Genomic DNA, 26,186 nt, shown 5'->3' with positions numbered 1-26,186 from the left:
AAAACTGGTAAATAGTCTCTAAATAGTTCCGATTGTGAGTTAATAATTCTGACAACAGAACAATGTAATATACGCCTATTTAGGAAAAGTCTTAGAAGGAGGAGGGTGTAGCTTTCAAAATGGCAGTTTTATTTTAACTGAAAATTCAAACGCCAATTCCGTAGGCATTTGGCGGTCCTAGTGTTAACACACAACACACAGGTCCAGGCAACTGCACACCAGCAATTTATGGAACTTGAGAAGCAAGACTGGCAGCCCACAACATGAAGCCAGGCAGATAGGTTAACACAGGGCTCCAGCCCAAAGGTAATAATGCACCACTGACACGTCCAGTCAGAGTTCCGTTGAAGTACTATTCCTTTAGAAGGTTCTGTCCAAAGGATGGGAACAGATATAGGACCTCTTCTCAAGAACCTGTCGGGCAATCTTCTTGATGTTCTCATCTTGGTTCTCGAGGGAATCTGTAATCAATAGAACCACTCCTTAGTTGACATTCTACATTACTGTCTTCTCACAACACACCCAGACACATACAAATTATGCATGATGAAACTATACATTATTCATATACAAAAATCACCAACTGGTTGAGGGCTGGATTCAAACTCACACCGAAAATCTAATAAAACAATTGTAATCACAGGCTGTTCCAGCTTGTGTGAATTTCATCACAGCAACTCATATTGTGAGTCAGTAATCTGTACAGCCCCCACATGCCTGTATGCACTCCCATTAATGTCTGGGCATGTTCCTGATGAGACAGCGCATGGTGTCCTGGGGGATCTCCTCCCAGACCTGGATCAGGGCATCAGTAAGCTCTGTGGCACTACTTGGTGGCGTTGGATGCACAAACACATAACGTATTAAAGAGGTTCTCAATTGGATTCAGGTCGTGGGAACGTAAAGCGCATGAGGCCGGGCATTGTCCTGCACCAGGAGGAACCCAGGGCCCACTGCACCAGCGTAAGGTCTGATGATGGGTCTGAGGATTTCATCCCGGTACCTAACAGCAGTCAGGGTACAGTTGTCTAGCACGTGGAGGTCTGTGTAACCCTCCAAGGATATGCCTCCCCAGACCATCACTGACCCACCGCCAAACCGGTCATGCTGGATGATGTGAAGAGAACAGTGCACCAGTGGCGAACCTGACAATTCTGGTGTCCTCTGGCAAATGTAAATGGAGCTGCACGGAGCAGTGCTGTGAGCACAGGTCCCACTAGAAGACGTTGGGCCCTCATTAGAATAGATTAGATTCAACTATAACAGTACAAGTACAGTACAACGAAATGCAGTTAGGATCTTACCAGAAGTGCAAATAGAAGAGGGCAGAATATTCTCAAGTTATTTACAATTATAAAGTATATTATAAGTCTAATGTGCAGATGTACAGTCAAGGCAAATGCAGTGCAGAGCAGAATGCTCACATGCCACTCTCATGGGGTGGGTTTCTGACAGTTTGGTCAGAAACATGCACACTGGTAGCTCTCCTTGTGTAATGGCCTGTCTCCTGGTATCTCTTCTTTGCTCTTGAAACTACTGGGAGACATAGCAAAACTCATTGTGACGGCACGTATGGATGTGCCATCCTGGAGGAGCTGGACTACCCGTGCCACCTGAATGGGCTGCAGGTACCGCCTCACGCTACCAGTAATGACAAGGACACTAGCAAAACCAATCAGGAAGTATAGAGAGACATCATTGTCTGTGGCCACCACCTGCAAAATCATTCCCATTTTAGGGGTTGTCTCTCCAGTACAGCTGTTGTCACTTTAATTTGCACCAAAACAGATGACACTGATTCACAATCGCTTATGCTTCCTAACTGGACAGATTGATGTCCCTGAAGTTTCATTGACTTGGTGTTGTACTGTGATGATTACGTGTTCCCTTAATTTTTTTGAGCAGTGTGTGTGTGTGTGTGTGTGTGTGTGTGTGTGTGTGTGTATATATATATATATATATATATATTTTTTTTTTTATTAAAACCCTTACTACCCAAATTTATGGCCTTTGTTCAACTTTCCTTCCCGTGGGCTCACCACCCACAGGAGGGACCATAAGGGGTCGGTGCGTAGAGGATCGGGCGGCAGTCGAAGGCAGGGGCCTAGGCAACCCGATCCCTGGACACGGAAACTAGCTCTAGGGACGTGGAACGTCACCTCGCTGGCGGGGAAGGAGCCTGAGATAGTGCGTGAGGTTGAGAGGTTCCGACTGGAGGTAGTCGGAATCACCTCTACGCACGGCTTGGGCTCTGGAACCACACTCCTTGAGAGAGGATGGACTCTGCACCACTCTGGAGTTGCCCATGGTGAGAGGCGGCGGGCTGGTGTGGGTTTTCTTATAGCTCCCCAGCTCTGCCGCCATGTGTTGGAGTTTACCCCGGTGAACGAGAGGGTCGTTTCCCTGCGCCTTCGGGTCGGGGATAGGTCTCTCACTGTTGTTTGTGCCTATGGGCCGAACGGCAGTGCAGAGTACCCGACCTTCTTGGAGTCTCTGGGAGGGGTGCTGGAAAGTGCTCCAAGTGGGGACTCTATCGTTCTACTGGGGGACTTCTACGCCCACGTGGGCAACGACAGTGACACCTGGAGGGGTGTGATTGGGAGGAACGGCCCCCCTGATCTGAACCCGAGTGGTGTTCAGTTATTGGACTTCTGTGCTAGTCACAGTTTGTCCATAACGAACACCATGTTCAGGAATAAGGGTGTCCATCAGTGCACATGGCACCAGGACACCCTAGGCCGCAGGTCGATGATCGACTTTGTTGTCGTTTCATCTGACCTGCGGCCGTATGTCTTGGACACTCGGGTGAAGAGAGGGGCGGAGCTGTCAACTGATCACCACCTGGTGGTGAGCTGGATCCGATGGCGGGGGAGGAAGCTGGACAGACTCGGCAGGCCCAAGCGTACTGTAAGGGTCTGCTGGGAACGTCTGGCCGAGTCTCCTGTCAGAGAGATCTTTAACTCCCACCTCCGACAGAGCTTCGCCTGGATCCCGAGGGAGGCTGGAGATATTGAGTCCGAGTGGACCATGTTCTCCACCGCCATTGTCGAAGCGGCCGTTCGGAGCTGTGGACGTAAGGTCTCCGGTGCCTGTCGAGGCGGCAATCCCCGAACCCGGTGGTGGACACCGGAAGTAAGGGATGCCGTCAAGCTGAAGAAGGAGTCCTATCAGGCCTGGTTGGCTTGTGGGACTCCTGAGGCAGCTGACGGGTACCGACAGGCCAAGCGGACTGCAGCCCGGGTGGTTGTGGAGGCAAAAACTCGGGCCTGGGAGGAGTTCGGTGAGGCCATGGAAAAGGACTATCGGCTGGCCTCGAAGAGATTCTGGCAAACCGTCCGGCGCCTCAGGAGAGGGAAACAGTGCCCTACCAACGCTGTTTACAGTAGAGGTGGCCAGCTGTTGACCTCAACTGGGGATGTCGTCGGGCGGTGGAAGGAGTACTTCGAGGATCTCCTCAATCCCGCCGTCACATCTTCCATTGAGGAAGCAGAGGATGAGGGCTCAGAGGTGGACTCGTCCATCACCCGGGCTGAAGTCACAGAGGTGGTCAAGAAACTCCTCGGTGGCAAGGCACCGGGGGTGGATGAGATCCGCCCTGAGTACCTCAAGTCTCTGGATGTTGTGGGGCTGTCTTGGTTGACACGCCTGTGCAACATCGCGTGGCGGTCGGGGACAGTGCCTTTGGGATGGCAGACCGGGGTGGTGGTCCCTCTTTTTAAGAAGGGGGACCGGAGGGTGTGTTCCAACTACAGGGGGATCACACTTCTCAGCCTCCCCGGGAAAGTCTATGCCAGGGTTCTGGAGAGGAGAATACGGCCGATAGTAGAACCCCGGATTCAGGAGGAACAGTGTGGTTTTCGTCCGGGCCGTGGAACACTGGACCAGCTCTATACCCTCTACGGGGTGTTGGAGGGTTCATGGGAGTTTGCCCAACCAATCCACATGTGTTTTGTGGATTTGGAGAAGGCATTCGACTGTGTCCCTCGCGGCATCCTGTGGAGAGTGCTTCGGGAATATGGGGTCCTGGGTCCTTTGCTAAGGGCTGTCAGGTCCCTGTACGACCGAAGCAGGAGCTTGGTCCGCATTGCCGGCAGTAAGTCAGACTTGTTCCCAGTGCATGTTGGACTCCGGCAGGGCTGCCCTTTGTCACCGGGTCTGTTCATAATTTTTATGGACAGAATTTCTAGGCGCAGCCAGGGGCCGGAGGGTGTCAGGTTTGGGGACCACACGATTTCGTCTCTGCTCTTTGCGGATGATGTTGTCGTGTTGGCCTCTTCAAACCAGGACCTTCAGCATGCGCTGGGACGGTTTGCAGCCGAGTGTGAAGCGGTGGGGATGAGAATCAGTATCTCCAAATCTGAGGCCATGGTCCTCAGTCGGAAAAGGGTGGCTTGCTCACTTCAGGTTGGTGGAGAGTGCCTGCCTCAAGTGGAGGAGTTTAAGTATCTAGGGGTCTTGTTCACGAGTGAAGGAAGGATGGAACGGGAGATTGACAGACGGATCGGTGCAGCTTCTGCAGTAATGCGGTCGATGTATCGGTCTGTCGTGGTGAAGAAAGAGCTGAGCCGCAAGGCGAAGCTCTAGATTTACCGGTCAATCTACGTTCCTACTCTCACCTATGGTCATGAGCTTTGGGTCATGACCGAAAGGACAAGATCCCGGATACAGGCGGCCGAAATGAGCTTTCTCCGCAGGGTGGCTGGGCGTTCCCTTAGAGATAGGGTGAGAAGCTCGGTCACCCGGGAGGAGCTCGGAGTAGAGCCGCTGCTCCTCCACATCGAGAGGGGTCAGCTGAGGTGGCTTGGGCATCTGTTTCGGATGCCTCCGGAACGCCTTCCTGGGAAGGTGTTCCGGTCCCGTCCCACCGGGAGGAGACCCCGGGGAAGACCTAGGACACGCTGGAGGGACTATGTCTCCCGGCTGGCCTGGGAACGCCTCGGTGTCCCCCCGGAAGAGCTGGAGGAAGTGTCTGGGGAGAGGGAAGTCTGGGCATCCCTGCTTAGACTGCTGCCCCCGCGACCCGGCCCCGGATGAAGCGGAAGAAGATGATGATGATGATGTTCAACTTTCAGGTGATATCATGGTACACTGCGGCTGACTAATACTAACATGCTAATACTGTGATCTCACGGCATGCTGTGGCTGACGACTGCTAATATGTTAATACTGTGGTATTACAGCATGCTGTGGCTGGTGAATGCTAATATATTATTACTGTGATCTCACGGCATACTGTGGCTGGTGGCTGCGTATTGAGGTCACAGGTTTTTCAGCAACAAAGCAACTCTTCTGCACTGAGACACTGTAAAACTCTGCTAGACTGCAACCAATTAGCCTCCTGTGTTCTCCAGTATGTGCTCCATAGTCTACAGAGTACATTTAGTGTTCAACTGACTTGTGTTACATGGTCTACTCATATTGTTTTGTGTTCTCCTTTTTTCTGTGTTCACTCACTTTTCTGCAGCTGAGTCATCCAGTAGTTGTTTTTGAAGAATGCGTCGGTACAGAATGTGTTAGCCAGCAGCACCTAGAACAGCAGAACACAGCACAGCCTTAGTACATAGAACAGAATACAACACATCCTTAAACCTAAAATCAAAGAACACAGTCCAGAACACAGTATCAGTATATCAGGCTACAAAAAAAATTAGATATAGAAAAAAAGTTTACACACATGTTAGTCATTTAGCAGACGTTCCAGAGTTACTAACTGTTCATGCATTCCTTTTAAGATGATTAGCTGGAATAACCACACAACCCATTAGTAGTGAATACACTTCACTCAATAGAAAAAAACACATGATCACATTAAACTGTTAATACACAAAGAAGCATTGAGTTATAAAACACTGTACTACTACGTTAGAACCTGATTTAAATCATGTTTATTGTTCAACGATTCGAAGAGGTAAACAAAAACCAGCTAGGCAGAGGGATAGCCACCACACATAAAACGAGAGCAACAATCAGATCCACATGAACACTAAAGTTCCTGTACAGTACAGCATGGCTCTACAGTCCCTTCCTGTTGTCTCAGACGTTGGGACATGTCCAGAGGTCAGTCTGCATTACACTCTAACTTGTCCAGACGTCAGTCTGCATTACACTCTAACTTGTCCAGACGTCAGTCTGCATTACACTCTAACTTGTCCAGACGTCGGTCTGCATTATACTATAATATTTGGTATTTTGGAGCACAGGGTCTTTCCGGGCTAGCTCTGAAAGAGTTTCTCTGTTCATCCAAGGTCTTTATAGCCCTCCCACATTGTAATAAATGAATGGCGGTATGCTACATTTTATTAAAAGATGTTAGATCACTACCTCGTGGTCGTGGTTCCTGAGGCCTATTGAGATGGAACGGCTGGATCGTGATAGGACAGCAGTCATGGCATACAGGTTGATTAGAATATCAGCAACACGCTTCAGAATCAGTTGCTCGTCCACTATTGTCTGGAGGGACATAGAAAAATAGTTACTCACAGACAGACATACGCAGAGACACAGAGACGCACAGACGCCCACAGACGCGCACAGACGCGCACAGACACGCACAGAGACACAGAGACGCACAGACAGAGAGACACAGAGACGCACAGACAGAGAGACACAGAGACGCACAGACAGAGAGACACAGAGACGCACAGACAGAGAGACACAGAGACGCACAGACAGAGAGACACAGAGACGCACAGACAGAGAGACACAGAGACGCACAGACAGAGAGACACAGAGACGCACAGACAGACAGACACAGAGACGCACAGACAGACAGACACAGAGACGCACAGGCAGAGAGATCCCCAGAATGTAAACTCTTTTAAAGGAAAATGTCCGGAGAAAACACACATCGCCATAGCAGACTTACTAGGCCACAGAGGTCTTTTATAATGTCAAATGATTGTCTGCTATAAAGAGATTTAGTCTACATTATGACAAATTAAGCATGAAGCTTTCCAAGAAAAAGGACTTCACAGGGAATCATATCCCACATCTGAGCTGGGGAGACGTCACAGGAGGAGAGACGCAGAGAGTGGGAGGTAGAGAGGAGGGGGAGGAGAAGGGGGAGGATGAAAAGCAGAGGAATATTTGGATAGCAAAGAAGACAGCAGAGAGGAGAGGAGGACAGGAGTGGAGAGGAGGACAGAGGAGGGCGGGTAGAGGAATCTGAAGATTTCCAATCTTCTATTGGTTCTCCACTAAGGCCTGATTACAACAGTATGGACCGTTCACAGAACACTACCTAGGAACAGATGTGCCAGGGTGAGAGAGGAAGCAGGTTCTGGGAGCATGGTCGTGTGTGTTTCTTGTGTAGTGTGTGGGGGAGTCAGTGCGTGTCTGTTCTTGTGTAGTGTGTGTGTATCGTGTGGGGGTGTCAGTGTGTGTGTGTGTTGTGCCTGCAGCTGCTAAGCAGATGAATATGATGTCATCTCGCTGTAGTGTAGCAGGAACAGGAAGTGAGAGAGTTTAAAGAAGGTCCCCAATGGACTCTACCCTGCCTGTATATGTCTGTCTCAACCACTTAGCAATTACTTCAACGGTCACTATAGAAACCCTGTTCACCACATTCTCCAGAGGAATTTCAAACATATCATTCCTAAATGTTTACAAGCTCTTCAGTTAGAACACCTCATTTCATACATACACATACAGGAGAATAACAAACCTCCACGTAACAGTAGAAATAAGACTATAATGATCCTTTACATATCAACAATATAAATAATATGGCAATAATCAACCTTTACACAGAGATTATTATAATGTCCAAATGAACATGTTTAGTATTTGGTTACATATCCTTTGCATGCAATAACTGACCCTTTGACCCCACCAGACACTGGGTATCTTCCCCAGTGATTCTCGGCCACGCCCGTGCGACAGCCAACTGCAGTTCCTGTTTGTTTTGAAGTCTTTTTAACTAATCTTCAGCTAATTAAAGGCCTGTCAAATGGATTTCAATTTGTGGAACGACTTGGCTAGTTAAATCATAAAAGGAACCAGGCAAGTCTTGTGCCGCCGGCCCTTAATTAAAAGCAATAAATGTTGTTACCCTCACTGGATTTGAACCCAGATCTCCCATGTGAGCAGCAATGTCTTTTACCACTACACCATGGGGATATACGTTTGCCAAGTGCCGGTATAGCAACTAGAAACTAGATTTTGTCACATAGTAACATCACATCAAATTTGAATATTTTGCTAGACACCATTAAGCATTGTGTTAAACTGATGAAAGTTTCTTATGAAGTTTACCTCCACCACAAACAGCATCTATGAAACGTACGGCTTTAACAGCTTATTAGCCAGTAATAGGCTTACTAGTTTTTCATTCGTGAATTACATTAATGCAACCTTCAATATAGGTGACAATAACTGACTTTTGAAAAGAGGAGAAAATAGTGGAAACCCCAAACTCTTTTACTGTCCAAGGGGTTTTGATCTAGCCTATATTACCCCAAAAAGCATGCACAGATGCGTCCTTTCGAAAATCCACCAGAAATAGTTGCGATAGAACTGTGAAGATGTTTATTTTAGGCTTACTATAATGCAGCTACTGAAGGTTGTACTTTGTTACAAGAGTCGAACGTGGGACCTATTGGTTGCAGGTCCGCATCTCTAACCACCAAGTTATTTAACAAGGGCTACTCAGTCAGTCAGTCACTGACTCACTCAGGACAAAACATTGGCTTTTCTTTGCCGGCTCTGCTTACGCGGTCCGGCAGAAACGTCCACGTTTTGGCCCTAAAAGCTAACTGCCATGTCTAGGGTCACTGTCTAACCTTTCAATGGGTTTGGAGGCATCTGCTTGAGCAACGTAATGGAAAAAGCAACTGTAACCATTTTGTGTTCATCACTTAGAAGGTCGTGGCTGTGCTGTTGTAAGTGTGCAGAAAGATCATGTGTTGATAATGCAGACAGAAGATCAATGTACGCAGATGAACATATAACGCGTTAATACCGAATGAAGGCATTAACTGACAACCCGGATGACGCGTTAAGGTACCTTTCCATATCTGTAGAGCAGACTCTCCACTGTGGAACCAAAATGAACCACGTTCTGCTCCAGTTTCTTAGCGCTGTCCTGGGAGAAAATGGAGACAATGGAAAACGGATCTATGAATTAATAGATTAGACCACTCCCACCATCATGTCATATGACCTGAAATACATACTGATGTTCATAGCTTGTAGCTTGCTAGCAGATCTCCTATCCTACACCAAAAAACAGTGTGCTAGTCTGCAATCTAGCAAGGACATGACCAGTCCATAGCTCAGGGGATGATGACTCTTCCAAACCACACAAATGGGTGCCTTAAAACAGCTTTAATATCAAATGTTTCTCTGAGATGAGGTTATATTGATATCATTCTGAAATGTTTCTCTGAGATGAGGTTATATTGATATCATTCTGAAATGTTTCTCTGAGATGGTTATATTGATATCATTCTGAAATGTTTCTCTGAGATGAGGTTATATTGATATCATTCTGAAATGTTTCTCTGAGATGAGGTTATATTGATATCATTCTGAAATGTTTCTCTGAGATGAGGTTATATTGATATCATTCTGAAATGTTTCTCTGAGATGAGGTTATATTGATATCATTCTGAAATGTTTCTCTGAGATGAGGTTATATTGATATCATTCTGAAATGTTTCTCTGAGATGAGGTTATATTGATATCATTCTGAAATGTTTCTCTGAGATGAGGTTATATTGATATTCTGAAATGTTTCTCTGAGATGAGGTTATATTGATATCATTCTGAAATAACACATTTCATAACTCTGGGCAGCAAATGTCAGTCAGCGGATTCAGTTTTGTCAGTCTTGGATGGTACCCTGTCAGTCAAAATCAGGGTGGTTGTGGTTGGTGGGGGTCCCTTTGGTTGATGCTCGGCAATGTGGCTGGATTGATTTCCTGCCTGTTGGGCCCGGTCCGGGGCCTCCCCAGGATAGGACCACAGTGTCACTGGACCCCCCCATCTCAGCCCCAAGGTCTTATGCTGCTATATTATTGTGCTGGGGAGTAGGGTCAGTTCTCCTTCTCCACTAGAAATCCTTGTAGATCTAAGGAATGCATTTTCTAAATGTTCCCTGTCTCCTGCCGTTTTAAACTTTGGAGTCTTGGCCCACACCAGTACCTGGCTTGAAAGACCCGTTGCTCTACCTGTCCAAAGACCTCCTGGTTGTGTTGCAGATCAAGACCATACCTGACGATTTCAGCTGCCACTGTGCTGACACCTCCCCCTTCCCCCATGTTGTCCCTGTCCTTGTCCATCTGGTCATGCTTCTGACCTGGTCTAAATTTAAATAGACTCTGGATTTATTATTACAATTTTTACTCTTAATATGTTCACCTGGTACAGCCAGAAAAGGATTGGTCACCCTTCTGAGCCTGGGTCCTCTCTAGGTTTCTTCCTAAAATTCAGCCTTCTTAGGGAGTTTTTCCTAGCCACTGAAATTCAACACTACTGTTGTTTGCTCCTTGGGGTTTAAGGCCGGGTGTTTTGTAAAAGCACTTTGTGACATCCGCTGATGTAAAAAGGGCTTTATAAATACACTTGATGGACTGATTGATTGGGTACGTACTGCTAGAGCAGGATGCACCACTCCATCAGTTCCAGTGAGTCCCAGATCCCTCGACCTGCCGAACATCTCTCCAAGTCTCTTGCCGAGCATCTCAGAGACCACGCCCACATTCCCCTTCTTCATTTTTCTGATTAGACAAAACAGACATACACAAACAGGCAGAAATACAAAAGTACAGTAAAATAAATGACATATTGCACTTGACAGACTGTCATATATGATCTACTCCATGCATTTCTATATGAAGCTCCTTACTTGATTTTGTCTGTAAACACTTTCCCGGCATACTGCAACCCAGTCAGAGCTATGTACATTCGCAGGATCTCATTGGTCCCCTGAAGAGAACAAGATACAGTATTTGATAGTTTTATTATAGATTTGGTTAAGACCTAGCTTTGAAGAAGGCACTTCAGAGTATCATTTTAGCTGGTAGTTATAAAAATTGACAGGGTTAATGTTAATATAACAGTCATGCTGTTTTGGGGAATATGTGGTAGAGGACAGTATATTATGATGATGGAGAGGTGATCGGAGGATGGTATATTATTATGATGGAGAGGTGATCGGAGGATGGTATATTATTATGATGGAGAGGTGATCAGAGTCTGCTGATGATGTTGTAAAGGGTCAGCCTAAGAAACAGCCCGATGCCACTTCTTCCCCACAGGGGACCATCGGCTTGGAAGAAGCCTCAGCAGCATAATGGGAGCCAGACATATTTAAAAAAATAAATAATAATAAGTTTGAAAAACAACCTAGATTTTTTGTAAAGAACTAAACATGTACGGGAAGTTGCTACTAAAGCGCCCTAGCAACTATGAACTGCATTCTGGTTCCCACCAGAGGCTAATGAAGGTACTGACAAAATGTGTCTATGGGAAGTTGTGAGAGACCTTACCTCAAAGATGAGTAGGATGCGGCAGTCTCTGAGATAGCGTTCGTAGGGGTAGTTCTTAGTGTAGCCCAGCCCTCCCAGAACCTGCAATGCCTCACTCACACAGACCCAGCCGCCCTCTGAGCTGAATACCTGAAGACAAATAACATGGATGAAGGTACCAGCTGAAAACCCTTGCTGTAATGTGTCCGCACCGTCTCTACACAGTGTCCGCACCGTCTCTACACAGTGTCCGCACCGTCTCTACACAGTGTCCGCACCGTCTCTACACAGTGTCCGCACCGTCACTACACAGTGTCCGCACCGTCTCTACACAGTGTCCGCACCGTCTCTACACAGTGTCCGCACCGTCACTACACAGTGTCCGCACCGTCACTACACAGTGTCCGCACCGTCTCTACACAGTGTCCGCACCGTCTCTACACAGTGTCCGCACCGTCTCTACACAGTGTCCGCACCGTCACTACACAGTGTCCGCACCGTCACTACACAGTGTCCGCACCGTCTCTACACAGTGTCCGCACCGTCTCTACACAGTGTCCGCACCGTCACTACACAGTGTCCGCACCGTCACTACACAGTGTCCGCACCGTCTCTACACAGTGTCCGCACCGTCTCTACACAGTGTCCGCACCGTCTCTACACAGTGTCAGCACCGTCACTACACAGTGTCCGCACCGTCTCTACACAGTGTCCGCACCGTCTCTACACAGTGTCCGCACCGTCTCTACACAGTGTCCGCACCGTCACTACACAGATTCCGCACCGTCACTACACAGTGTCCGCACCGTCACTACACAGTGTCCGCACCGTCTCTACACAGTGTCCGCACCGTCTCTACACAGTGTCCGCACCGTCTCTACACAGTGTCCGCACCGTCTCTACACAGTGTCCGCACCGTCTCTACACAGTGTCCGCACCGTCTCTACACAGTGTCCGCACCGTCACTACACAGTGTCCGCACCGTCTCTACACAGTGTCCGCACCGTCTCTACACAGTGTCCGCACCGTCTCTACACAGTGTCCGCACCGTCTCTACACAGTGTCAGCACCGTCACTACACAGTGTCAGCACCGTCACTACACAGTGTCAGCACCGTCACTACACAGTGTCCGCACCGTCTCTACACAGTGTCCGCACCGTCTCTACACAGTGTCCGCACCGTCTCTACACAGTGTCAGCACCGTCACTACACAGTGTCAGCACCGTCACTACACAGTGTCCGCACCGTCACTACACAGTGTCCGCACCGTCTCTACACAGTGTCCGCACCGTCTCTACAGTGTCCGCACCGTCTCTACACAGTGTCAGCACCGTCACTACACAGTGTCAGCACCGTCACTACACAGTGTCCGCACCGTCACTACACAGTGTCCGCACCGTCACTACACAGTGTCCGCACCGTCACTACACAGTGTCCGCACCGTCACTACACAGTGTCCGCACCGTCTCTACACAGTGTCCGCACCGTCTCTACACAGTGTCCGCACCGTCTCTACACAGTGTCAGCACCGTCACTACACAGTGTCAGCACCGTCACTACACAGTGTCAGCACCGTCACTACACAGTGTCAGCACCGTCACTACACAGTGTCAGCACCGTCTCTACACAGTGTCCGCACCGTCTCTACACAGTGTCAGCACCGTCACTACACAGTGTCAGCACCGTCACTACACAGTGTCCGCACCGTCTCTACAGTGTCCGCACCGTGTCTGCAGGTTCCATAACATGTCTGTTGTTTCACTAACGTGTCTGCATTGTAGCGTGTCTGTACCTTGACCATAGCAGCCTCCAGAGAACAGTCAGAGAGCCCTGGTCTATCCATCATTCCAGCCGTCAAGTACGCCATGCTCTCCATCACAAAGGCATTCTGAGCCATCACTGCAAACTTCTCCTGGATCATCCCAAACTCACTGAGATGTTTACCAAACTGTCTTCTGCTGCCAGCGTACTCAGCGGTCATCTCTGGAGAGAGAAACAAACATCACCCCCGTACTCACCACCACCCACCTCCTCCTCCTCCTCACCCCACCCTCCTCGTCACCCCCAACCCACCTCCATCACCACCACCCCTTCATCACCCCCAACCTAACCCCCCCCCCCGCTGAACACCACCCACCTCCTCACCCCACCCTCCTCGTCACCCCACCCTCCTCGTCACCCCCAACCCTCCTCCATCACCACCCCCCCTTCATCACCCCAACAATCACCCTCATTTTCCACCTTCAGCTGTTATCTTACCAATTAGCTTTTTGATCATTCCAGCGCCAGCGCTGCCCATACTGAACCTGCCAGAATTGAGGATGTTCATTGCAACCTGGAAAAAGGCAGGTGGTAAGACAGTCACTTTAATAAAGGTTCTGCTGTAGAATTGAGTATCAAACTACAACAGAGGACAAACAGGTAGTGACATCACCTTGAAGCCTCCTCCTACTTCCCCGATCACATTCTCCACTGGGACGGGACAGTTGTCAAAGGATACCTCACACGCTGGGGGACAGACAGAGACAGAATGAACCCTAATCTAACCCAGAGACAGAACAACAGACAGAATGATCCCTAACCCAGAGACAGAACAACAGACAGAATGATCCCTAACCCAGAGACAAAACAACAGACATAATGAACCCTAACCCAGAGACTGAATAACAGACAGTGTAGAGACGGTGCGGACACATTACAGCAAGGGTTTTCAGCTGGTACCTTCATCCATGTTATTTGTCTTCAGGTATTCAGCTCAGAGGGCGGCTGGGTCTGTGTGAGTGAGGCATTGCAGGTTCTGGGAGGGCTGGGCTACACTAAGAACTACCCCTACGAACGCTATCTCAGAGACTGCCGCATCCTACTCATCTTTGAGGTAAGGTCTCTCACAACTTCCCATAGACACATTTTGTCAGTACCTTCATTAGCCTCTGGTGGGAACCAGAATGCAGTTCATAGTTGCTAGGGCGCTTTAGTAGCAACTTCCCGTACATGTTTAGTTCTTTACAAAAAATCTAGGTTGTTTTTCAAACTTATTATTATGATCCCTAGCCCAGAGATAGAACAACAGACAGGGACAGAATGAACCCTAACCCAGAGACAGAACAACAGACAGAGACATTGAGAAAACAGACACAAAGAGACAACAGACACAGAGACAAAGATAGCAATGAACAACATATCATCTGCCCAGCTGCAGGCTTGTTAAAATACATTTAGACAAGGTTACTAGGCTCAGATGGCTTTCTTGCTTACTGTTGGATCCTCTGATGCCCAGTTTGTCTTCAGGTTTTCCGCTTGTGACCCCTCCGAAGGCTCGCTCTACAATGAAGGCACTGATTTTATCTTTCTTCACTCCATCCTCTCCAACTACCTCTGTACGAGCAAACACTGTCATCACGTCTGCAAATCCACCATTAGAGATCCAGATCTGGGCAGAAGACATCAAAGACAGATTAGCCGCCATCCAACAGGTTTTATCCTAAAATAGCAAGGAACATCAACTCATGCATAATATTCTTGTTCACCAATAGCCTCCAAAAAATGCAATGTGCACCTGAGACTCCTTGAAAGGGAAGTTGTAATAAGAAACTGAGATACAATTCTGTTATTCGTGTGGGTCTCCGCCACATGACATGTATTTCCTACTTGCAGAACATGAAGGTATACCGCCTAGTTCCAGTAAGTTCACATACTGCCATGCAGCAGACATGTAGTAATGCTAAATAATGGCATACCTTGAACTGCCTAATGTTTGAATGGAATGACTTTCCTGGACTATTTGTAAGACTACACTGGAGCAGCTTGCCCCTGGACTATTTGTAAGACTACACTAGAGCAGCTTGCCCCTGGACTATTTGTAAGACTACACCGGAGCAGCTTGCCCCTGGACTATTTGTAAGACTACACTAGAGCAGCTTGCCCCTGGACTATTTGTAAGACTACACCGGAGCAGCTTGCCCCTGGACTATTTGTAAGACTACACCGGAGCAGCTTGCCCCTGGACTATTTGTAAGACTACACCGGAGCAGCTTGCCCCTGGACTATTTGTAAGACTACACCGGAGCAGCTTGCCCCTGGACTATTTATGAGACCATATAGAAGTAACTTCTGGGGACTTTTTTTATAAAACTACAGTGGATGAGCTTCTGTGGACTACTTAAAAAGACTACGCACCAAAGTATACATTTTTAAATCCAGGTTAAAAACACTTCTCTTCTCACGTGCCTATGTCTGAGCACTTAAACTTGACCACACTGTTCAATCGTACAGCTTTTATAGCTTCCTATGGTTTTATGATGTTTTATTTTGTTTTATTCTATTTCTATTTTATTATTCTTTTTTATTATGCTGTATTTTTATATATTTCTCTAATTTATTTTTTGTTATTAAATGCGTATTTTGCTAACTTTTACCAATCCTAATGCAAGTTCTGGTGCTATCAGGGGAACAAACTCTGTGTAAATGTAATAATCGGTTTTAATTCCATTGCATTTTGTATGTTTATTTTTCACTGTAAAGCACATTGAATTGCTTCTATGTTTGAATTGTGCTGTATAAATAAACTTGCTTGCTACACTGGAGTAACTTCCCGGGACTATTTTTAAGACCATACTTGAGCAGCTTACTTTTACACCTGAGTAAAACCTAACTTTTTTATTAAAACTGTTTAAGCTGTAACTGTTTAAAATCTCTGTCCACACGAAAAGCAAAAGCACGCTGTCAAGCCCTGTCAAAGAGCATGCCAAATCAAACATGTAGCGCATTCTGAAAGTTCAGTTCCTCAACATGGTGGGAGAGTAACTGTACATTGTGTACATGCGTGTGTAAAGATGTAGCAAGATTAAAACCAACACTATTTTGGCTACGTCCACCATTGCACAAAATCGCCTGATGTAATTAAAGGAGATAACGGGGTTACAAGCCAAAATCTCAGTAATCCCCGTCTACATGTAAACACAGAAAACTGAGTTTCTGAATATCTTCACCCTGGAAGGAGTTTCAGAGGGTCAATTTTCAGTGACTTAAAACGCAGTTTGTGTGTTGACAAAAGGCCAAAACGCATAGAAAAATGCCCTGTTATGAAAAAAAATACCTGTACGTCTGGACTAGGCTTAAAACAGGTAAAAGTTTGCATTTACACTTTCACTAATCAGTAAAACAACGGTCGAAGGATATTGTTAATCTTTGACCATGTGGAAAAACACAAGTAAAAGGACATTGTGTTCCACTTTGACCAATAAGTACAACACAGGTAGGAGGATATTTTGCTTCACCTTTGACCCATTGAGCAGGTATGTTTTCCCGTCTTCTGAAAGGGAGGCTTTGGTCTGAATGGAGGCTGCATCGCTCCCACTGAAACATACAGGTTCCACATGACAACATTGAGACCACATCACATAACTAAGTGATTAATTAAAAAACTGGTCTTCTTTATTTTGTTGGAGTTGCCTTCATGTATTTAGAATAATGCTTTTTTCCCAGGCCAGAGACAATGGTGATGGAATACCATTGATCCCTGAATACACCTCTCTCCTGCAAAACACTAATCTCAACGTCAACAATGAAGAGGGGACTCTGGGATGCTGGCCCTCTAGGCAGAGTTTCAAAGTAAAAGCCATATCTCAGACTGGCCGATATAAAGAAAAGATTTATATGGGCTAAAGAACAGAAAGTGAACAGAAGATTGGGGAAAAAAGGCCAGCATCCTTGTGTCGCCTCTTCGCTGTTGACGATGACACTGGCTTTGAGGGTACTATTTAATGAAGTTGAGGACCTGTGAGGCGTGTTTCTCAAACTAGACACACTAATGTACTTGTCCTCTTGCACAGTTGTGCACCAGGGCCTCACACACCTCTTTCTATTCTGTTTAGAGCCAGTTTGTGCCGTTCTGTGAAGGGAGTAGCATACAATGTTGTATGAGATCTTCAGTTACTTGGCAATTCCTGACAACGAATAGCCTTAATTTCTCAGAACAAGAATAGACTGACAAGTCTCAGAAGAAAGTTCTTTGTTTCTGACAGTTTTGAGCCTGTAATCAACAAACCCATAAATGCTGACGTTTCAGATACTCAACTAGTCTAAAGAAGGTCAGTTCAATTGCTTCTTTAATCAGCACAGTTTTTAATGGTGCTAACAAAAAAAGGGTTAATTAGCCTTTTAACATGACATTGGAACACAGGACTGATGGTTGTCGATATCATTTACAACATTAACAATGTCTACACTAATCAATTAGATGTTATTTTAATGGACAAACAAATTAGCTTTTCCTTCCATAACAAGAACATGTCTAAGTTTGTCTGTAATTAAACTGTGACAATGCCTTCACTACACCGCCTTCCTAAGACGAACCAAGTAAAAATTGCAAGTCTGTTGTTATAGCTGTAACTGTAATAGCAGACATTCAATTTGGCTGCCAGATAAATCAGTCTGGCTACTCCAACTATTCAACCAGACTATTCAACCGGACTACTGCCAACTATTCAACCAGACTATTCAACCGGACTACTGCCAACTATTCAACCAGACTATTCAACCGGACTACTGCCAACTATTCAACCAGACTATTCAGCCGGACTACTGCCAACTTTTCAGCCGGACTACTGCCAACTATTCAGCCGGACTACTGCCAACTATTCAGCCGGACTACTGCCAACTATTCAGCCGGACTACTGCCAACTATTCAGCCGGACTATTCAGCCGGACTACTGCCAATTATGTCACCGAATTCAACAAAATTATCCCATAGATTAGAAAAGGAATATCCCAGCAAACACAATTCAAGTCAATCACAACGCGTTCTCCTGTTGATGTAATCAATTAAATTGTTCACATTATAGGTCACATTAAAAGTGGAAAAATTCTAACATGATTTATCTTTGTGTCATTCTTTTACATTACAAAAACCTGGCATTGTAACAGGGGTGTGTAGACATTTTATATCCCCAGTACATGCGGAAAATGTCTATGTACACGCTAGCGGCCTACACGTCTACATTATCATAATGCGCGATCAGGATTATAGATGAATGATCAGGGCCTTTCTTTGAGATCCGGGGCTACTTATAAAAGATACGGGACTCTAACCCCGGTCACCCAGGGCTAAGGACGCCGCTGCTTACAATGTATAACCCCGTTCTGAACAAAGTTGGGACGCAGCGTAATATGCAAATAATAACAGGATGCAATGATTTATTTCCAATATTTACATATTTACTTGAAAATAGTACAAAGACAACATATCAAATATTGAAATTGAGAAATGTTATTGTTTTTGGAAACATGCATGCCCATTTGGAATTTGATGCCAGCAACACATTGTAAAAAATTTGGGACAGGGGCATGTTTACCACTGTGTTGCATCACCACTTCTTTTAACATTCCTTCTTTTAACAATACAACTGCTGTAGTTTTGAAAGTGAAATATTTTCCCATTCTTGCTCGACATAAGATTTCAGCTGATCAACAGTTCGGTGTCTCCTTTGTTGTATTTTTTGTTTCATAATGTGCCAAATGTTTTCAATGGGTGACAGGTCTGGACTGCAGGCAGGCCAGTTTAGCACCTGGACTCTTTTACTATAGAGCCATGCTGTTGAAATACGTGCACAATGTGGTTTGGCAAGGCCCTCCCTGAAAAAGATGTAATTTGGAAGGCAGCATATGTTGCTCCAAAACATCTGTATATTGTTCAGCATTAATGGTACCTTCACAGATGTGCAAGTCACCCATACCATGTGCACTAATGTAGCCCCATACCATCACGGTATGTATGATTACTTCAATTGAAAAAGAAATGGACATGTTGCATCTTTAGATTTGTATTTATTTAATGTTTTAAAAACATTGTTATTTGTGTGCCTCAGTTGTGTGCGTGATCATCATAACCATCACGCATAACCAGATTAGTGACCGATGTTTCATTTTCTGGTTTTTGGCTGGTTGGATGGATGGTAAATCAGAGTATATCTACAATAATATTAGACCTATATTAAAAGTAATCTACTATTGACTAATCTTTCTCAGAACAATGGTATGCAATAGGCCTGTAGCTGTAAAATGGCGCTGCCTTCAAGATAAAACATGATATGGAATTTATCAGGATATTTGAGGAGAAAAGGTGTGTTGGGAAGCACTCTGCCTAAGGATGATGATTTGCATTTGATGCAGCAACATCAACAGGTAGGCCATGTGATTCTGCTTTCTTTGGATGAAAAAATAATTGGCTGCTGACAACACCAAATTTAAGATAAGAGGGCAGGTGTATAATCACAGTTCATTTCTCTAATTCGCGTTTTGAAAATCCATTGCTGGTGGCCCTAATAATCCCAGGTTACGTTTCTGTAGGTAAAACGTATTTGTATGCGGGTGTTCACGATTGCGAATGTGCATTCGCATGCCAGGTGTTTCTGCAACATTTTGACAATGTGGATGGTTGTGGAGCAAAACATCAGACTATTGCAGATTGTGTGTGTGTATGTGTGAAAAACTACTGATATCTTGAATTTTATTTACAATAATGTCAATAACCTTTTCAAGAAAGTTTTGAACAAATAAAAAACATGAATAAAACACAAATAACAGAATAGGGTAACACATCATAAGATTTTGGGTTATGCATCGCATCGCATCATCTTCCGCTTAATCCGGGGCCGGGTCGCGGGGGCAGCAGTCTAAGCAGGGATGCCCAGACTTCCCTCTCCCCAGACACTTCCTCCAGCTCTTCCGGGGGGACACCGAGGCGTTCCCAGGCCAGCCGGGAGACATAGTCCCTCCAGCGTGTCCTAGGTCTTCCCCGGGGTCTCTTCCCGGTGGGACGGGACCGGAACACCTTCCCAGGAAGGCGTTCCGGAGGCATCCGAAACAGATGCCCAAGCCACCTCAGCTGACCCCTCTCGATGTGGAGGAGCAGCGGCTCTACTCTGAGCTCCTCCCGGGTGACCGAGCTTCTCACCCTATCTCTAAGGGATCGCCCAGCCACCCTGCGGAGAAAGCTCATTTCGGCCGCCTGTATCCGGGATCTTGTCCTTTCGGTCATGACCCAAAGCTCATGACCATAGGTGAGAGTAGGAACGTAGATTTTGGGTTATGTTCAGATAAAAAGTCAGATTCTGGAAGATCAAGGGTTATTGGATTCATTGGAATGACTGAATATCTGAGACTTTTACAGGGTAATGTAGAGATTTAGCCCAATCATATTAAGGTAGAAAGCAGTGGTTTAGAAACCCATTTCCAAAGGCACTGTGCATAACCCATAAGGTATAATGCAAATTCCGTTTTTGGCCAGCTATGTAAACTCTAACATTGATTGTTTCCTCAATTGGTTAAATGAGTTTGGGCCCAGAGAAGGTGGCAGCATTTCTGGATCTTGTTCATACATCTATTTAAGGCAGTGCCGTCTGAGGGCCCGAAGATCACGGCCATCCAATATTGGTTTTTGGCCTTGTCCATTGCATACAGAGAATTCTTAGGATTCTCTGAATCTTTTAATGATATTATGTACTGTAGATTATGAGATCCCCAAACTCTTGGCAATTTTACATTAAGAAATGTTATTCTTAAATTGCTGCAATATTTGCCTGTCCAGTCTTTCAGAGTGGTGAACCCCTCCCCATCTTTACATCTGACAGACACATCCTCTCTGGGGTGCTCTTCATACCCCATCATATTACTTACCTGTTGCCAATTAATCTAACTAGTTGTGAGATGTTCCACAAGGTAAATTATTTTATCCACAACTTTTCCAGTATTTTGTTGTTTCTGTCCCTCTTTTGTTGCTGGAAATCAAATTCCAAGTGAGTATATATTTTTCACGTTTTTCAGTGTCAACATCTGACATTTTATTGAACATAGGGTTTAAATTATTTGCACATCTTTGCATTTGGGGTTTTATATTTACATTTAAATAATTTAGCAGACAGGAATGTGTCTCGTTCAGAGTGTCTGCATACATTGTCTTGACATGCGAAAGGTTCGATCCAGAGTTTGCACAGCGTGGTTCCAGCAGTTACGTACCTGCCGGGTTCTGTCAGACAGAAGGCTGCCACATGTTCTCCTGATGCAAGCTTGGGAAGATACTTTGCCTTCTGCTCCTCACTTCCAGCTATTAGAAGGCCCTAACAAACAGCAACACACGTCAGTCACAGCGTGCAGTGGCTTCACACATCACGTCATAGTCACAGCGTGCAGTGACTTCATACATCACGTCATAGTCACAACGTGCAGTGGCTTCATACATCACGTCATAGTCACAGCGTGCAGTGACTTCATAAATCACAGTTTTACAACCGATAATCTGATCATTATTGCTTGCCATCCGGACAAGAAGAATTGTCTGTCTGATAAGAAGAAAATGAATGCCACATGTGCAGGATTCTACCTTGAGTCCTATGGCTTGGTGAGCTGCTAGGGTAACAGCGATGGAACCATCCAGAGAGATGATTTCTCCAAGTCGGGCATACATTGTGTTGGACAGGCCAAGGCCACCTGGAATAGTCAGGGTAACTAGTAAGTCCTAGCTCATGCCTGTCCAATCCCAGTTAACAGGTGTCAACACACATTCTGACACAGTTCTAGAAAGCATATTCTATGTGTAATCTAAAGGAGCTGTACCCCTGCATGCTGACCCAATAATTGTAAATAGCCACAATTTTGTAATCTTCGATTTGATTTACTCTAATATTTCATATATTATTTTACATAATTAGAGAAAAAGCAATATTTAGCTGTTTGTAGACACCTGTTGAAGATGAATTTGACAAATACTCGTAGAATGTTCTGATACAAGTAGTAAGGTGAGATATGCAGAGTTGTATTACCTGCCTGACATAGTTCTAAATACCTCTCCTTAGTCCTAATATTCAGACTTTCTGATATAGTCGTAAATACCTCACCTTGGTCCTGATATAGTTCCTCCTCCAGTATAATTCAATAGATAAGCATCTTACCATACTCCTCTGGGACCTGAATCCCAAACAGACCCAGTTCCTTCAGTCCATTCAGAGTCTCTGGAGGAATCTTGGCTTCATGGTCGATACGCTTGGAATCCACTAAAACACAAGGACATACTTATCTGTGAAACTGGAATGGTCTTTTATAAACTAGAATCACAGTGGGTGGGAGCCTTCTATAAAAGCAGTGTATAAGGACAATCAGTCTCACCATCCTCTGCAAAAAATTTCTCCACTGGAGCTACAAATGAGTTGATCTCCTCCAGCTCTTCATTACTAATCTCTGGGTATGGGAAGCACTCAGCCTGGAAGCAAAATAATATAAAATCTGTATTTCATTATGATTTCCATTAAACCTGGCTAGGTAGCAGCTACTTTTCCTGTTGTCCAAACAGGAATAACAAAATAGCAGAATACAAAATAAAACAAATAATTACAATTATGTACAGCTTAATATACCAACATTAACACAACAATCTATTACAACAGAGCAAAAGGAGGCCGCCCCGTAACAGCAGGGCACAAGGAGGCCGCCCCGTAACAGCAGGGCACAAGGAGGCCGCCCCGTAACAGCAGGGCACAAGGAGGCCGCCCCGTAACAGCAGAGCACAAGGAGGCCGCCCCGTAACAGCAGGGCACAAGGAGGCCGCCCCGTAACAACAGAGCACAAGGAGGCCGCCCCGTAACAGCAGGGCACAAGGAGGCCGCCCCGTAACAGCAGGGCACAAGGAGGCCGCCCCGTAACAGCAGGGCACAAGGAGGCCGCCCCGTAACAACAGAGCACAAGGAGGCCGCCCCGTAACAGCAGGGCACAAGGAGGCCGCCCCGTAACAGCAGGGCACAAGGAGGCCGCCCCGTAACAGCAGGGCACAAGGAGGCCGCCCCGTAACAGCAGGGCACAAGGAGGCCGCCCCGTAACAGCAGGGCACAAGGAGGCCGCCCCGTAACAGCAGGGCACAAGGAGGCCGCCCCGTAACAGCAGGGCACAAGGAGGCCGCCCCGTAACAGCAGGGCACAAGGAGGCCGCCCCGTAACAACAGAGCACAAGGAGGCCGCCCCGTAACAACAGAGCACAAGGAGGCCGCCCCGTAACAGCAGGGCACAAGGAGGCCGCCCCGTAACAGCAGGGCACAAGGAGGCCGCCCCGTAACAGCAGGGCACAAGGAGGCCGCCCCGTAACAGCAGGGCACAAGGAGGCCGCCCCGTAACAACAGAGCACAAGGAGGCCGCCCCGTAACAGCAGGGCACAAGGAGGCCGCCCCGTAACAACAGAGCACAAGGAGGCCGCCCCGTAACAGCAGGGCACAAGGAGGCCGCCCCGTAACAGCAGGGCACAAGGAGGCCGCCCCGTAACAACAGAGCACAAGGAGGCCGCCCCGTAACAGCAGGGCACAAGGAGGCCGCCCCGTAACAGCAGGGCACAAGGAGGCCGCCCCGTAACAGCAGGGCACAAGGAGGCCGCCCCGTAACAGCAGGGCACAAGGAGGCCGCCCCGTAACAACAGAGCACAAGGAGGCCGCCCCGTAACAGCAGGGCACAAGGAGGCCGCCCCGTAACAGCAGGGCACAAGGAGGCCGCCCCGTAACAACAGAGCACAAGGAGGCCGCCCCGTAACAGCAGGGCACAAGGAGGCCGCCCCGTAACAGCAGGGCACAAGGAGGCCGCCCCGTAACAGCAGGGCACAAGGAGGCCGCCCCGTAACAGCAGGGCACAAGGAGGCCGCCCCGTCCTAATGACATCCAACCAAGCTGTTTGATAAACCAAGAAGCTCAGATTGAAACATACACACCCGAGGGGAGTGGGATTCTCCAGCCAACATCTGCATGTATTTATTTACCCGGTTTCTGAGGTTATGCTGAGAACACATTGAGTTTCCCCTCGTGCAAAATGCCCTGACAGAAATAAATGACTTCCACCCTACAGTATCAAAACTGTCTTTCTGCAGTCAGTGTATTTACATGGAAGTCATTTCACTGAAGGGCGTTCAGCACCACTTTCACGAGTGGGCTGCGCTGTGTGACATGTCTAACGCATGCTTTCAAATCTTTCTAATTGAGTGACAGTACAAGAACAGGAAGTTGTGAAAGCACATAAGATGAGGAAAATATTTTGCTTTTCACCAGTATATATGAACATTACGCCAACAAGAATATAGGTATATAGGAAAGTGAAAAAAACTAAAACACAATCACAATATAAACATAAATGCATGCTATATTTTCTTGATCTTATGAATCTGTGGTGAGTGGCATCACTTGGAGTGGTGCCACAGAATATTTGGAGTGGGGTTCTTTTCATCTTGACCAGGGTCAGTTTGACATGCAGACCCGGGTAGTTGGGCACAAGCATCGCAGGGATGGAGGAAGCCAATCAGACTAGCTACATTTGTCTTTGGTAAGTATGCCATTGCCCAGAATTCTATAGGATATATTTGACAATAAATGTAGCTTGACTATTATAATGCAGTTATTTTCATTATTTGAAAAGGACATCTTTGCAGCAATATGATCAGAAGTAGTTTACTATTTATGTTCAATATTGTTGTTTTCAGAAAGCACTGAATTCACAGTTCTGACTGTTCTATGCTTAAATGGGAGTGCATGGTGATCCTGAATTCACAGGACTGTGTTCTATGCATGAAAGGAAGCATATGGTGGTTCAGTATTATATGCTGGAAAGGGAGCTTACAGCGATTTTGAAAGCTGCGGGCATAGCGTTAGGCTAATGTGCCCTTCAGGAATCCCAAATGTGGTTTTACTGCTAGATTGAATAACCTGATGTAACAGAGCTCCATGTGGCCATTAGAGTATTTAGCACTGTGCACCTGGATTTGGGGACTGTGAGGAGACTGGTTGCATGTCTTGGGTGGTACTCTGCCAAGTGCCTGAAAAGACAGCCCTGAACCCTTAACACCTACAACCTGCAAACACTAGCAGTGATGCAGTCAATTCTTCCTTCACAGAGTCAGGAGACACAGAGGACAATTTACTTTGTTCTCGGTGTCCATTCAAGTGCTTGGTGTGCGGTTTTACTTTAGGCCAACCAAAATACAACTACTTTTTTGCCAAACCACCAGACCAATAAAACAAGGGCTTGTCCTGTTGACTGGATGTTCAAAAAGTAGAGTTCCTCATCATCAATGATAATCCTCTTCCCTTCAAAGCAACCACTTCAGCTGGGTATCTACGGTCATTGTTGAGTTGAGTGATATTTTTCCAGTAGGTCTCACTCATTGCTAGCTAGTTACTGCAAGAAGATCTCAGCTACTTAGTTAATAGATAATTCTCCAGTATTTTTGACTGAGTGGAATTTAGCGATACCTAGGCGTATGCTTCTGTACCTGAGCGGTAGATGGCAGAACCGGTATGACGTTTTATTTCTTGTCATCTACCGCTCAGGTACTGAAGCAGGTGTCTGGCAATAACTGTCCGACAGAATTATAATGACAACTGGCATTTTTGCAACACAGATAGCCAGCCACTTACTTTGTTTAATTTGCCAAGGAACAGGTCCTTGGCGTAGGCAAGATTCCTTCCATAAGTTTTGAAGGTTCGGTGGGGTAAGGTGACTTCTTCAGCAGCATGTCGTGCGTTGGATGTCAATAAACTCTTCCCAAACTTAACAGATTTAGATAAAAGCATAAGTCTATTGATATTCATTTTCCTAGCACAGACTGTCAAGTCTGAACTACCTCGGTTGCTTCAGAATTTGAATTCAAGTGTGTTGGAATAGGATACCTTTCACCTCATTCTGTCGCATACTGATGAC

General features: G+C 46.3%; 1 protein-coding gene across 1 annotated transcript; it reads right to left on the bottom strand.

Moving 5' to 3' along the window:
• Positions 1 to 108: 108 nt before the first annotated feature.
• Positions 109 to 26,186, bottom strand: acad9 (acyl-CoA dehydrogenase family, member 9). Its single transcript, XM_010874497.4, has 17 exons — positions 25,904 to 26,186; positions 22,630 to 22,723; positions 22,416 to 22,517; positions 21,848 to 21,954; positions 21,484 to 21,584; positions 16,746 to 16,824; positions 14,725 to 14,899; positions 13,904 to 13,977; positions 13,729 to 13,804; positions 13,262 to 13,452; positions 11,490 to 11,618; positions 10,847 to 10,926; positions 10,592 to 10,718; positions 9,005 to 9,082; positions 6,322 to 6,450; positions 5,455 to 5,527; positions 109 to 461 (listed from the first exon to the last, which is right to left on the bottom strand). The coding sequence occupies exons 1-17, from the start codon at positions 26,075 to 26,077 to the stop codon at positions 361 to 363; spliced, it is 1,890 nt and encodes a 629-aa protein (XP_010872799.2). The 5' UTR covers positions 26,078 to 26,186; the 3' UTR covers positions 109 to 360.

Source organism: Esox lucius, chromosome 2 (genome assembly GCF_011004845.1).
Source record: "Esox lucius isolate fEsoLuc1 chromosome 2, fEsoLuc1.pri, whole genome shotgun sequence".
NCBI classification, from domain to species: domain Eukaryota; kingdom Metazoa; phylum Chordata; class Actinopteri; order Esociformes; family Esocidae; genus Esox; species Esox lucius.
Note: the sequence above shows the minus strand (reverse complement) of the source record. Positions and strands in the feature narration are given on the sequence as shown.